This window comes from Euprymna scolopes, chromosome 4 (genome assembly GCF_053919585.1).
Source record: "Euprymna scolopes isolate OS-2025 chromosome 4, ASM5391958v1, whole genome shotgun sequence".
Classification (NCBI taxonomy): Eukaryota; Metazoa; Mollusca; class Cephalopoda; order Sepiida; family Sepiolidae; genus Euprymna; species Euprymna scolopes.
Window position 1 is genome coordinate 60,974,497 of NC_136485.1, and position 15,541 is coordinate 60,990,037.

At 32.3% G+C, this 15,541-nt stretch overlaps 1 protein-coding gene across 2 annotated transcripts in view; it reads right to left on the reverse strand.

Annotated features, from left to right (window-relative positions):
• The window catches only part of LOC145267797 (death-associated protein kinase 1-like), a 653,913-nt gene that overhangs the window by 30,925 nt on the left and 607,447 nt on the right, over positions 1 to 15,541 (reverse strand). For both annotated transcript variants that reach the window (XM_080123326.1, XM_080123327.1), the window contains 3 exons: positions 13,624 to 13,722; positions 8,675 to 8,773; positions 3,193 to 3,294 (listed from right to left, as the gene is read on the reverse strand). In XM_080123326.1, coding sequence (XP_079979452.1) covers positions 3,193 to 3,294; positions 8,675 to 8,773; positions 13,624 to 13,722 — 300 coding nt within the window. The remainder of the gene's footprint in view (positions 1 to 3,192; positions 3,295 to 8,674; positions 8,774 to 13,623; positions 13,723 to 15,541) is intronic.

The following is a 15,541-nucleotide window of genomic DNA, read 5'->3' on the forward strand; positions in this document are numbered from 1 at the left end:
TGTGTAGATGAAAGCATTAGTGGCTTATGAACATATTTCGATGTCTTAATATGTTTGTAATTGAGGTATTTTATCTGAAATGATAGTCGAGTCTAATGAGGGGAGTCATGCTTGATTTAATCTCAGGAGCGTTCATTATTGAATGAGGGTTAGTTGTCAGCCAATGAGATTTTATGAAATCTGAGGAGGGAGAAATCATTATTTTTGGGAATCGGGAAAAGGAAAGATTATGCTATGTGTATAAGTATATGAGCCAGAAAATTAGGGTGAAACCCCATATATGACAATAATGCAGAACACATCCCAGTGTCGACTGGGAGCGGGAGTAGTACTCTTTATTTAGAGAAAAAAATAACAGCTACTTTCATTGTATATCTTTGCGATCGTGATGATGTTTCTTCTAGGATGAAATGTAAGATTTTAATATCGCGGAAATATGCGTGTAAGATGGCGTTCGAAAGTTACATAATATACTGACTAATAGTCTAGTCATAATAAATTTGTATGTGGCCTCTGTTGGAGCAAACCTAGTGTACTTTGGTCCAGAGGGGAATTTCTGCAATCAAATATTATATATATATAGGATAAGAATATTCATATTTTTTTAAAATAAATGTTTATTTACTTGTCTGAATGTATCACACGTAATTTTTTTTTTTTATATAAATATGATTATTTACTTGTATGAATGAATTACATGTAATTTTTTTTCTTCCAAATAAATGTTTAGCTCAACAAATTTCAACAGTCACCTTCAGAAATTTCTTTGGCACCACCAATTTAAATAACAATTTTTCAGCAACATCATCTACTGGATTCATATTTGTTCTGTAGTGTAAATTTAATTTTAGTTAATATACGTGAAATATTCATATTTTGGAACTGTTAACATTCGACTGTAAATAATATTTTTTTCAAATATCTAAAACAAATACATCTAAATAAACAATTAAAAACATCTAAAACAAAAACATCTAAATAGACAATTAAACATCTAAATAGACAATCAAACATATCTAAATAAACAATCAAACATATCTAAATAAACAATTAAAAATATCTAAATAAACAATTAAAAATATCTATTCATGGATATTCTTATTATATTATTCAAACTAGCGGGGGTACCCGGCGTTGCCCGAGTGTTTGTTTCCGGGACGGGGGGGGGGGGAGTTTTAAAAAATGTTATGGTAGGTAAGTAGGAAGGATCAAACCCGGAGTCATGAGTAAAAGTAGGAAAATAAAGTGTGAAAAAAAACAAAAAAAACAAACATCTGCAACGTTAACAGTTCGGCCACCAAGAAAAGTCCATTCCAGTTGTTTAGGAAAAAAAAAAAAAAAAACGACTACGGTAGGTCGGCGCGAACGTGAAAATATAATGTGAATTGTCCAGCACGCTAACCACTACGCCACAGAGCACTGCAGCTTAGTTTAGTGATTTTAAATAACTTCACATGAAAGAACTACGAAGCCAAACCGGTGTTCTCTTCTCAACTGTTCCTTGTGAACGATCCCCAAACGGTGTTAAGTGGTGGCAGGGGGTTGAGGAATTTATTAGAGAGAAAATATTTTACCACTTCCATTGATCTTAACCGATTTTGGCCGTGACTTCTCAGCAGAAAAAGTATAGAAATCTAAGATTATCGAGGAATTTGAGAAATAATAAGCCTATAACACACCTCAGATATTGTTCTGCCGTTTGTGCATATTATATTTGCATGAAATATCTTGATTTTTAATCCTATTAATGTCAAAATCAGACGGGAAAAAATGAGTTCATTTTATTTATATAGATAGAAGATGAAACAAACAATACATCATGGAACACTTTATCAGGGATGCGAAATCTGACGCCATAGTCTCCATCTTGTAAAGTGTGACGAAGCAATGGCTCGAATGAGTGAATATACAACATTGCCACATTTTTTTTTTAGATGGAATATATATGAGAAATTGTAACACATGTCAAGTATTAGCGGCCATTTTTTAATTTTTTTTTAATTATTAGACTTGCCTAAAACCATAAAAAGCTATTTTCTTTTTTGGGTTTAATAATGCGATTTACCTAAAGACATAAATAAAAACATAAAATTTAAAAAATTTCTTTTTAAAGAGAAAATCCTGAAACAAAGTCAACAAAACTAGGGGTCTGAGTCAATTCAAACAATGATCACTTAAGTAACTCTTTCTTTTGAGTTTCAGGGTCAAAAGTTTACAACTATTTAGATAGCAGAATAAAAAAAATTATAAATAAAAAAAAAACTGAGGTCTTTGAGGTAAAGCTAAATTCCTTTTGTTCAGTTCCTGTTTGGGGGGGGGGAATTAATGTTCACCATGTTAAGATATCTAGTTGGGTCAAGTATTCGGTTAATACCTCCTTCATAGTTTTAAGAATGTTCTTAGTCAAACTTGTAAGGACACAGTGTGACTATGCAAACTAATTGTAGACGGTCACTTCAGATTTATTGCAAACTCGTAAACTCTTCTGAAGGTGAAGTGTCTGATCCCTGAAAAAAAAAAAAAAAAGATTCGCGGAAACAAGCTCCCTCCTCCACCCCCATTTTTGACTAGAGCACTTATTCTGAAGTAGGCCCTCAAATAAATTTCCATTATTGTCGTGAAATTATACCAACAATTTTGAGCCTAAAGAAAATATTTTGGCGTTTATACAGAGAAAAAGCACATATGAAAAGCGCAATCTAAAATAAAATTCTTCGATGTACTTATGTATCAGGCAAAAATAAGTATCGACACCAAAAACTAAGGAAAAATTAGAGTCGAAATGTAATTAAAAGCAAAATTCTGTTTTATCATATTTTTCTTAATTGTTTTGACAGAAAAACAATTTGGGAGATTTATGTAAAACTCCAAACATTCAGCCTATCACTTCATAACCCTCCCTTCCCCATGTAAAGAATGGCTTTCTATTTAGAATGCCATTCTTAACATAGGGAGGGAGGAAGGGCTTTCATGTTATCTTATCTCCGTTTTTATGCAACACTTCATAAGCCATGGTGATGGTCAGGCAAAATAAAATGGATTTTTCCTTTTAATCAAACTCTTACTCGATAATCCATGAAAACAAAAAAAAACAGATTCTTCTCAGCAAGATAATTCTAAGGATAAATAAATCTTAAACGCTTCTCTCAATATCTTGCTGGTCTGTTTTGGTCTAGGTAAATTTGAACTCACCCTATTCGTAACATCAACCGCACAGCCATAACCACACATAGCTTGAACAACAGGCATCAAACCATCTCGTGCAGCAGAGTGCAGAGCATTCTCGCCAGTCTCCTGAAAATTAAAAAAACAAAAACCCATCAATAATGCCATTTTTTTTTTTTTGTTTCGCAATTTTCTTTAGATAAAGATTGATATAATTTGTATCATTTTGATTATTCAAACAAGCACTAATTTTAAAAAAAATTGTAACTGTTACTCATCCCCGAACAAGACTGCCACAGAGATGTAAAGGGGCTACTGTGAATGAGGAACCATTCTTATAGGTAGGGAGTTGAGCAGCGAGATATCTGTTCACATTACATTTAAATTTCTGCATGTTAGTACAGTCAGGGAAACAGGCTAAAGGGAGGGAATTTTAAAGACTAGAAGTTTGAGAAAAGAAACTATTAGAGTAGAAAGTTTTCCGGCATCTAGTTGGTTGGTTGGTTGTTTTTGTTTTACGGCATATCAACCCTTTTCAAGTTATTTAATGCCGAATCCAAAGATTTTGAAGAAAAATTTTTTAATAGAATATATTTGTTGTTTGCAAGTCGGTTTCTATTCAACCCATAGTTGGGACCCTAACAGGTACTACCACTCCGGGTCAGAGTGGACCTGGGAGCAATGGCAATTAAAGGGTGGCTCCACACCCCCCAAAGCCCGCAAGCTGGGCCTCACCATTGGATATAGTTTAAGGTCATATCCAGGACCCCCTGGCATCTGGGGACCCAAATACTGAAGGGTTAGGATTTTGCTGCTTTTCGGGTTGGTCTGGGGTAATTATTTGCATTCCAGTGCTGCGAGTTCATGGAAGTACATTCCACTGGAATACTTGTAAAATAAGCACAGCAGTGCAGTGATGGGACAGTGGTTGGAGATAGGTTGATAGTGTGGGAGCTTGGAGTGATTGATTATTCAAACTATTGTTTTTATCTGGGATTTTATTCTTCCAATGTTGTTAAGAAATAATACTTGTTGACATTAAATTTAAAAATAAGTTAAGCAATGTTAAGCCTGGTCAGTACCGGATGGGTGACCATTTCAGAATACAAGATGCTGTATATATTTAGGTATGTGAGCATGTATAATAATAAGGGCTGTGACAAGAGAATATTCTTATTGTTTTGACTCTCGAGTATATATCCGGCACAGTCAGACACAGTTAATCAAGAACCACATCACTATCTAAAAACATACAAGACATTAACTGATATATACTCGAGAGACAAAATAATGAAAAAAATATTTTCTTGTCATAGCCCTAATAATAACTCAGGGAGACAAACTCCCCTGTCTTGCACAGTTCCAGGTCACCCTTGAGCAAGGTGTAACATCTGCTAGCCTTCTTCTGATATTCCAGGGGATTACGATACTGGAGAAAGATGAAGCTCCTCAGCCGTGGTGAAGGCAATCCATCTAGGAGAAGGAAACTGATAAACCAAAAATTTGATAGAAAGAGTCTGTTAGTCCTGTACAGCAATCTTCTATTGATGCTATCACAAACAAAACACCCGCTTCCAAAATAGTCATAAGCCAGCACAGAAGTAGTAAGGCTGAGAAAACTATCAGAAGAATGCTCGTCAGTGTGCAATATGATCTAACCAGATATAGTAAAACATGTTATAGTCTGCGGGGAAAGCAGTCTTGTGGTAATGTTTTACAGATGGAAGGCCTTTAATTGCTAATTATTGTCATGTTCCTGACTGCCAAAAATTTGTAGAGTGTACCTATTTTAAAATTAATTCTCCTAAAATAGGACAAAATGTCAAATGAAATTCTGCTGTTATTGTTGACTTAAAACTGATATTCTGTAAAAGTGTATTTCAGATGTGTAAATTATTACACGTAACCATAAAAAGTTATTTTTTATTGGTAAAACATTATTAGACCCAAAAACTTAAAACCATAATGAGTTTCATTTTTAGTATTATTCATACTTCATTATTAGACAAAATGTACAACAGTAACACATTATGTCAAGCATTAGCGGCCATTTTTTTTTTTTTTTATTAGTCTTGCCTAAAACCATAAAAAGCTATTTTCTTTTTGGGGTTTATTAATGGGTTTTACCTAAAGACTTAAATAAAACCATAAAAAACTTCATTGCTATTATTATTATTATTATTAAAAATAATTAAAAATACTATTAAAACTATTAAAAATAGCTTTTTTAAGTCTAATAATTTGCGCACCTGAAATGCACATTTACCTGATATTCTTTATGTTTACTTAAAAGCTATTTAGCTGACAATTATTTTTATGGCAAGAAGTAAGCATGTGATATCTATCATGTAATCTAACAATCAAAGTGATTTTAAAATACAAATGACATCAAATGTTTTCATCTGTTGAAAATTCAATTTTTATTGCAGATGAATAAAAGTAAGGTTTCTCTGTCTTGTTAAGGAGTCACCACCAAAAACCATGCAAGATTGTCAGTTAAATGGGGAAGAATATTATGAGAGGATTGAAAATTGTGAATGAAATAAACAAAATTTTAATTATGATGACTATTTAGGGCAAGTTTTTGTTGAGATTAGATTTGAAGATGACCGTGTGGTATCCCACAGGGAAACAATCTAGAGGTAAAGTTTTTCAAAGATAGGATACACTTGGAAAGAAACGCTACTCATGGAAATTTCATTTGATGTTAGGTACATAGAGGAAGAAAAGTTCTTTGCATTTGTGTTAGAATGACGAGTTCTTGTTATGAATGTCTTACAAGGAGGAATCAGGGATGGAAGCTCAGTCAAGTACTTTCCATGGAAATAATGATAGAGTAGAGAGAGATTAGCAACATCTCTTCTGTGAGAAAGGAACTGTAGGAAAGAATAGATTGTCGCCATTTCTACTCAAGAACAAGTGCTCTAAGCAGAATCCTCTCAGATGTGGCAGCAATACTTCATCTGAAGATATATCACTCATATAGAGGATTGCATCAAAAATCAGATATTTTCTGGAGAACTAGAATAATGTAACCGTTTTCACTGCAACAGATTGGATATAAGGACAATTATACAATATGGGGCACAAGTGAAAATTATATTCCAAGGAAACATTCTTCAATATACTTACGTATCAGGCAAAAATAAGCATCTTCACCAATAAAAAAATAAAAAATTATCAGGTAGAATTTTAATTAAAAATAAAAATCAGTTTTCGTATTTTGTCGATCTGCTATTGATAAGAACAGAAATCCTTTAAAGCAGGGGGAGATAATTCAGTCTGTCATTTAATCAAGTAACAATAAATGGCAGGTGGGCAAAGTTTGAAAAATGATTTTTATTTTTAATTAAAATTCTATTTGATAATTTTTACTAATATTTGGTGACGATACTTACTTTTGCCTAATCTGTGAATATATTGAAAAATTTTTTACTTGGAAAGTGATTTTCATATGTGCTCAATTCTACGAAAATGCCGACATAAATCTTCTATATTAAATCTGAAATGAAAGTCAGTTCAAAGATCTCATCAAAATGAAATAATAAACGTCCGTTAAGGTTAATGATATTAAGACAAAAATGACTCTTCTGTATAAATAACCATCATTCTCAGCTAAATATTTATTAATCAAATAAAATGAATAATTTTTTTAAAATATTATTTAAAATTATAACAATTAGATGAATATTAAAACTTTCATTAAAATAAAAATGAAAAATTGTTTGTTTTTTTGTAATTTTTTTAACATTGACACCGTTCGATTTTTTGTAACAATTCATTTTATAATGGGTAAAGTCCGAATATGTTTGTACCCAGTGACATCAAGTATTTCTCAATCAAGTTTTATGTTTGATGATCAGATCAACTTAATCTTATATTGATCACTTTCATTCCTGGTCAATGCTGAGTGCTTCTTCTAATATATAATAAATGCTCCTTAACCCTGTGTTAGTCACCTGGGCGTTCCAAACATGGTTAGTCCCATTGGTGCTTATACAGCCTGATACAAAAATGCTTATAGTGTTATCATTGTGTAAAATATATTTATCCTGCTAGTTGAGGATATATCTGCAGTCCTTGTTGAACAGTTTGGGTCACTTGCAGCTTTTTGATATAAATATAAAATAATACAATAAAATAAAATATAAAACGAAGGAAAATTTTTTTTTAAATCTTAGATTTAGATCACATTTATTTATAAATACCCACAGGATACACCAGTTTGTGTTATTTTTTAATATCTATGATGAACACAGAATGTTTCCATGAATTGGAATAGCAAGAAAAATGAATATGAGTTTATTACATAAACATTATCTTTCAATCTGATTCAACTGCAAGGGAAACAGATACAACTTCGATGAGGTGTGCTATACCCTCACTGAGTCAGGAGAGGAAAAGAAATAACTTGCCAACTAAGAATAGTGAACACTTAAGTAAAATTGGGGTGGCAAAACACCCCATGGGACTAATGCAGGGTTAAAAGGAGCAAACAGAGAACATCACACTAGGATGTCAAGCTTTGTAATAAAGTTTACAAGGCTGCAACATTTCAAATTTTTTCATATCCAAGAGAGAGAACCATCTGTTGAGCTATAAACCTCCAGATTATCCTGCTGATTTCACACAAGCCTGTAAAGATATTTTCACATTTTAAATACTTAAGATGAAAGGGGAAAAAGTGACAACAGGAGAGGGGGGAAAAGTGTGACAACAGGAGAGGGGGGAAAAGTGTGACAACAGGAGAGGGGGGAAAAGTGTGACAACAGGAGAGGGGGGAAAAGTGTGACAACAGGAGAGGGGGGAAAGAGTGACCACAGGAGAGGGGGGAAAGAGTGACAACAGGAGAGGGGGGAAAGAGTGACAACAGGAGAGGGGGGAAAGAGTGACAACAGGAGAGGGGGGAAAGAGTGACAACAGGAGAGGGGGGAAAGAGTGACAACAGGAGAGGGGGGAAAGAGTGACAACAGGAGAGGGGGGAAAGAGTGACAACAGGAGAGGGGGGAAAGAGTGACAACAGGAGGGGGGAAAGAGTGACAACAGGAGTGGGGAGAGAGTGACAACAGGAGTGGGGAGAGAGTGACAACAGGAGTGGGGAGAGAGTGACAACAGGAGGGGGAAAGAGTGACAACAGGAGGGGGGAAAGAGTGACAACAGGAGGGGGGAAAGAGTGACAACAGGAGGGGGGAAAGAGTGACAACAGGAGGGGGAAAGAGTGACAACAGGAGGGGGGAAAGAGTGACAACAGGAGGGGGGAAAGAATGACAACAGGAGGGGGGGGGGAAAGAGTGACAACAGGAGAGGGGAAAGAGTGAGAAAAGGTGAAGTGATAGTTAAATTGTGAAAAGGAAAAGTATATCCTCTGAAATCTCTACCATATTTTAATAATTACATTTCAAACATTTTATTTTGAAATTAGAATTGACAGAAAAATAAATGAAAACACAAATAAACGCAATCAACATATTTTGTAGGATTTTAAGAGTATTCCAGAAATAGAATTTACCAAGTCTGTAGAATCAAGGTCACAACCTTTGTTGATCAGGTGTAAAGCAATTTGGATATGGCGTCGGTTACATGCCAAGTGCAAAGGAGTGCATCCATTCTAAAAAAGGGGGTAAAAAAATAATGTGTAAATTAAAACAGCAAAAATAATAAAAAAAAAAAACAACCATGGCTAAGATTATTAATATATGTCCATATTTTCGCGTATTTTAGGTCAAGAGTTTGCTTAGGTTTTAAGGCATGGATAACGAGTGTCTTCAATGAATCACCATTTTTAATTACTCTATTGTCTTCATAAATGTGTTTGTTTGCGAGAATGGTATGTCTGCTCTTATCTTATATCTGGTGAATTCTTCACATGATATATATATATATATATATATATATATATATATATATATATATACACACCTTATATTGTTTTTTTTGTGTGTATTGATATTCATATTAAAACCATTTTTTCTATTTATTTAAAAAGAAAATGCAACTGTTGTATCTGAGTCGTGGAGCTTCATTCATCTGCAAAAGATCTAGCTCCTTTGCATATTCTTGTAAACATTCATTTTAATTAATTCCCTATTAGTTTTTCTGTTTTTTTTTTATGGGATGATCATCTTTAGTTAACTAGTATGTGTAATTATATTCATGCCAGTATTCTACATGATTTATACTTGCATAATATTTGCTTAAAAAGGTTATAGTAAACACAAATCGTTTTCTATATGTATGGGTATATATATTTGTTTAAAAAATGTTGCCTACCAAACTCTTGTCAGTTTTTGGTCTACCGACATGACATTTAATATATAGGATATTTGAACCCATGCAAAACTTGATATTTGGGTTTTAGCTGGGGAAAATCAGTGCAAAATTGTGAAAATTAAAGAAATGGAATTTGCCAAGTGAAGGTCAAACGACAGCATTACAAATATGCATGCGTAACGTAATAGCTATTGGTTCATGTTTTAATTTTTAGCCATGTAGCAAACATGTTTTCATAGCTCAAGCATTAACGTCAAAGGAAAAAGTAGATTGTAAGCTAAACGTTTTGGTTTCGATTCTTGGTGGTGGCACATGAGTTATTATTTTTTTTTTTGAACTCATTACTATGATAATACAAAATCTGCATTAATCAAAATATCATATTTAAGTAATATTTGGGCAATGTTGGTGGCCTACTATTACGTATATATATATGTACATGTGTATTTATAATGATTTAAGTTATTTTCAAATCATATTCTACCCACTAAAAAAAAAAAGAAAAAAAAAAAAGAAAAAAAAAAGAAAAAAGAAAAAAAAGAGTACAGACAATAGTATTTAATTTGTTTACAGCTGTTTTAAACTGGTGTTTATTTTCAGTCATGCAATGTTAGAAAACTTGTCCAAACAATATCGTTCATAAGGACAGTATTTCTCAAGCTTCTTTCATCTGTATTAAAAAAAAAAAAATACAAACCATCATCACTCCCACCTAACCTTAAATAAAAAAGTTAATTTTCTACCAAAACCAAACAAATAATTTTACAGGATTGTCATTTAACTGATCATAAAACAATTTGGACAAGTCAACCGATGTTCAATTACAAATATTAAACTCGATTCACGTTGATCAACTTCACATTTATTTGACAAAAATTTATCAACATTTTCTTAGTTCACTAGTAGGCCGCCTGATGTTGACCATTCCTGCAGTTTAATAAATTTTGGAGGTCGTTAAAGTTTAGGATAGTTAATTTCTCATTGAAACACAAACTGTCTATTTTCCACTCTATGATTAGTAATTATCTTCTTTCTTTGAGCTCCCAGTAATGATTCACTAAAGCTGTTTTTATTCAGCGTTTTTTGTATTTGAATGTACTTCTGTGATCATAATATCCAATTTTAAAATCCAGGGAGGTCGTTCCTAGATAATATTTTTTGTTATTCAGTTTTTTTCCTGGCAAAAATTGTGGCCTGGTAAATGATGCTTTTGGTTATACATTTATTTTGTAGTGGACAGTGTGCGGTTTCTATAGTTACATTTTTTTTTTTTTTGCTCATTGCTAGTGTTTTTATTTCTATTAAGATTTGCATCAGTACTATTTCTAGTAATTATAATTTTATGTTGTTATTTATTAATGTTTTTATTCTTTGATTGCTCCAATTCAGTATTTCATTATTATGTGTTTTAATTATCATCTGTAGGTTTTCACAGCAACTATAGAACAGTTTTCAGTTATTTTTATTTAAGATTTTGTGTACGAGTTTGTTATGGAGAAATGATTTTTGAGGGTGGCGTATACCAAATTATATTCCTTTTTCGTCTATTTTTAGTCTTATAATAACTATTGGTGTTCTGTTGTTTATATTTGATTTGGATTCACCATGAAACTGCAGTAAAGTGCCAGTCTACATTATTTTTCTGACATAAAGATCAAGCTGAAAGGATATCAATCACTTTGTGTAAAGTTTTTTTTTTTTTTTTTACAGTGATCACCACTTATCAAGGCCCGGAACCCACTCAGGGATAAGGGTTTGCTGTTCTGATTCAGCTCTGGTATAAGTTTGCTAAACTGATTTATATTTTTTATATTCATTTTACTTGAATAATATTTTTATAGATCAAGAAGCTAGCTCCTCCACTTGATTTCATTATGATTTGGATTTGTGTGAAAAGTCAAATTATTTCTGCTGAAAACTTCTTGAATCAACACTCATAAAACTGACACAATTAAATCATGTAACAGCTTCTACAATTTCTCCTTTAATCATCAAACGAATACTAACCCGAACAAAACTTGAATTTAGTTCCTGATTAGCTTGTTGACATGTTATTCCCGATAAAACTCTGTACATATTGTAGATATTAATAATAATATTTAAAAAACAAAAAAAAAAAACTAATTCATCGCACTTATAGAAAATAAATATTTTCAAATATTAACTTGCTTTTCTTTAAATCAAAATAAAGACAAAACATTAACAGATATATAAATAAATTTTGGTTTTTCATTTTCCATTATATTAGATTTTTATTTCCATAATTATTGGTTGACAAGAAAGTTCTTGCAAAATTTTTAATTTTGACTTCAAATGATTTATTTTTAAATAAATTTTCATTATAATATCTGTACTTTCTATATCATTTTAAAGAGCATTTTTTTTTCGCTATCTAATCGTTGAAATTACAATCGCTTTAAAACAATTATGTCTTCTTTTCAGAACATTGAATACAAGATGGAAAAAAGGGAATTTGCATAATTTTCTTATTTCAATTCAAACTGAACTGAAAAGTTGATAAAGGAGTCTCTCACACATTGAACGGCAACCAAAAGAAACCTTTAGTACTAATAATGATAAGGATGTCTATTTACTTTTCTCATGTCTGTGTATAAAGACTGTGGTTTAACCCTACCAGATCGAGTTACCAATATACCGGTAATTTCCGAAAATGCTATATACAGAGTTACTGCTAAACCAGTATTTTCCTGACTACATGTTTTTGTGTTGTCAGGAGCTAAAAATAGCTACTTCCTTTGTTTTGGCAGAGTTGTGAGTTGTTTTGTAGACTAAAGTAGTCATGAAGCGAACTAGTGACGAACCAAGCACTTTGACAGGTAAAAGAGCGAGACCAAAGAGTTTCACGGCGCAACAAGTGTTGGATAAAGTGACAAAGGCGAATTTGATCAGGAGTATGTTTCTTAATCAAGTTTAGTGATGATGAATATATCAATGTAGGAGAAAAATGATGATTCTGATGATGCAAGTCGGCCTGTGCATCAAGGAAGGTTCCACCTGTTGGGCAGACTGGCACATGAAGGCTGAATGCTGGTGGCAAAAAATTTATTAATGCATTTAAATCTTTTTCACAATTTTGCCCAGGAGGCAAATTTGCCCTTGTGCAAATTAGGTTTAGTAGCTCAAGTCTGGTAGGGTTAAAAGCAAGAGCAACAGGAAGGACTTTACTCATCAATTCAATTAAAAAAAAAAGAAAAAAAAAAGGAAGTGAATTTTTGAGGACTACAATACAAGAATGTTTCTCTCTTCTCTTTTCATTTCTTACAATCAGTTTAGGTTTCATTCCCATTTTCTTTGATTTCTTCCTTGCTGTATTTCCATCTTGCTTTCTTAATTCTTTCTAATCATGGCAGTCATAAATCTTGTGTATAGTCAATACAGACCAAAAATGTTCCTTAGAATATGTTGAATAGCGACGATGTGGAACGTCCATTTCTAATATTCAGAACAACTTTATTGAATTGTCTTTGCTAACAGAAGACAGAAGGAAAACGAAAGAGAAAAGTGTTTAGTAAATGAATACGTCCATGATTATAAATGAAGACAAAAGTTTAGGAAGTCAACATGTCGCTAAATAAACATCTTGTTAGTAGGGAAGAGAGAAAAGAGTTCATGTATGAAGGGTATGATGAATGTCTTGCTTGTAAGAAAAGAGTTCAAACATGAGAATTTCTGTAACGTACCAGTCAGGTCGTGTGTGTGAGCGTTTTATGTGCATCCGGTGGTAGCTACGATGGATTCTTGTGTCTTCTTGTCAAAGTCAGAACCAGAACCAGAGATCCGGGAAGGTTGTTGTTGCATCCCAAGAGATAAGTTTTTTTTTAGATTAGTCTCAGCAACACAAATTGTTCTCACTCGTGTGTTGCAAATGGTCTGCTATCCGTTTTATAATCTCTCATCACATGCTGAACTCCTGAGAGATATCCTCTGATTCGATAAGTCAGAAAAGAAATTAAATGCACCAATCAGTGCAGAGGTTAGAACTTAAGCACAATAATAGTTTTGCTACATACCAACTACCCTCTCCTTTTCTACCAACATTTTGTTCTCACTGTCCACACGATTCTTTCTCACCTGGTACCAAAGGCAAGTCTTTCTATTGATTCATTAAAACCACCAAGACTACAGCCAAACTGCCATTGCAGTCATACGTGACACTTTAACGCTTACCTTATCTACCATACTAGTTAAAGCATTATACTCAAGTAAAACTCGGACACATTCTGTGTGGCCTCTGGCAGCAGCACAATGGAGAGGAGTTTCCCCATCCTGAAAATAAACGATGAAAATGAGTTAAAGAGATTTGGAAAAGTGGAGAGAAAAAAAAAACATTGAATTGTGAAAAAAATTAAAATGTCATTGAATTAAGTTAACAAAACTAATAAAAGGCATTATATCTTATAGAAACGTTTACAATGAAAATTTTTTAATGAATGGAGTCTTGAGTAATCCTTAATTAGTTTTGGATGAAACGTGATAAAATCCAAGATGAGAATATTAGTCCGAACAATCCAAATTATTAGTCCTTATCTCGGAAATTCTGAAACATACTTATATTCTGTTAAGCTTTATTGTTAATGTGAAGTCAAAAGTATTATGTTTATCTTTTACAATGCAAATTAAAAACACACCAATTTTTTGAAGATGAGATCTACCTTGAAAACTCAAAGACCATAACAGCATCAATATCATCCTTGTTCAATGCATTACATTGGTAAATAAATTAATAATCGAAAATTATTGAAATCTTTCAATATCGTCATTTATTCTGTTTGTATTGTCGCATATCCAAAGATGTATTTCTACCAAATTGCATTATCATAGCCTTTAAACAATTCTCTCTCTCTCTCTCTATATATATATATATATATATATATATATATATATATATATATATACACACACACACACACACACACAGACACAATATATATATATATATATATATATATATATTACAGAGAAAGAAAGAGAGACACACACTGAAGTGTTGTGATACAGAGAAACATATCAGTGGATGACTATATAAGACACCAAAATGTAAAAAAAAATTTTTTTAAATAAAAATTAAATAAAACAACAAAAACACAAGTGAAATAAAAATGAAAGTAAAAATTCCAGAGCAATGCCAATTCAGAACTGCTAGTAAATTTTTATAAAAATCTAATTTAAAAAACTAAGTCTCTGTCTCCATTTTTGTAAACTGCACCACCTTCGAGATGCAAGGTTGCAGAGTGATGCAAGGCAAGTTAAATGATTGCATTTTTTGTGAACCATTGTTTTTATATATATATATATATATATATAAAAAAGCTGGTAAAAATAGCTGCTAAGAGGTCAAAATTGAAAAAAAATTGGAATTGGCAGGCATAAGTCGATTTCAAGTACTCTAGTACACATGCACAAATATACGTTTATATGTTAAAGTTGATTCATTTTTAACTATTTCTTATCTGTCTGATGATAACTCTGACTAAACTTGGAGTGCTAAATGTTTTGGCTTCAATTCTAGCTGATGGCACCTAAGTCATTTTTTTTTATTTTACTTTTGAAATCACTACTATATATTGGGTACAATTTAATAATCAATAGAAAACTGGCTCTATAATAATACATACAAAATCTGCATAAATCAAAATATCATATTTAAGTATATTTTATAACTGGTAATGCCAGACACCTGCTAGTAATATGAAAATTAATAAAATCGCACCTTTTCCGATATATTTATATCTGTACCTGTTAATGTAATTTTTGAATTTGTTTTGTGAATAGTGTTCTTGTTTTTAACAAGTTTTCATCTGCATTAATCATTTTTGAGGTAGACGATTTGGGATTATTTGTTTGTCTCTGCTCAAACGAAACTAGTCGCCATCTTGCTAATTAATGAACACTGCTTTTGAATCAATATCTATAATAAACAGTGATCAGTGAGAGATCAATACCAATCATTTAGAATCAATCATGCTTTTCATTTGTGTGGATTCAGGCCAAAGCAGTTTACATAAAACAAATATTTTCTTCTAAACAATTCACAAAACAAAACTTATATTAATGGCTTGTTTTAGGACAAAGCACATCTACTTGT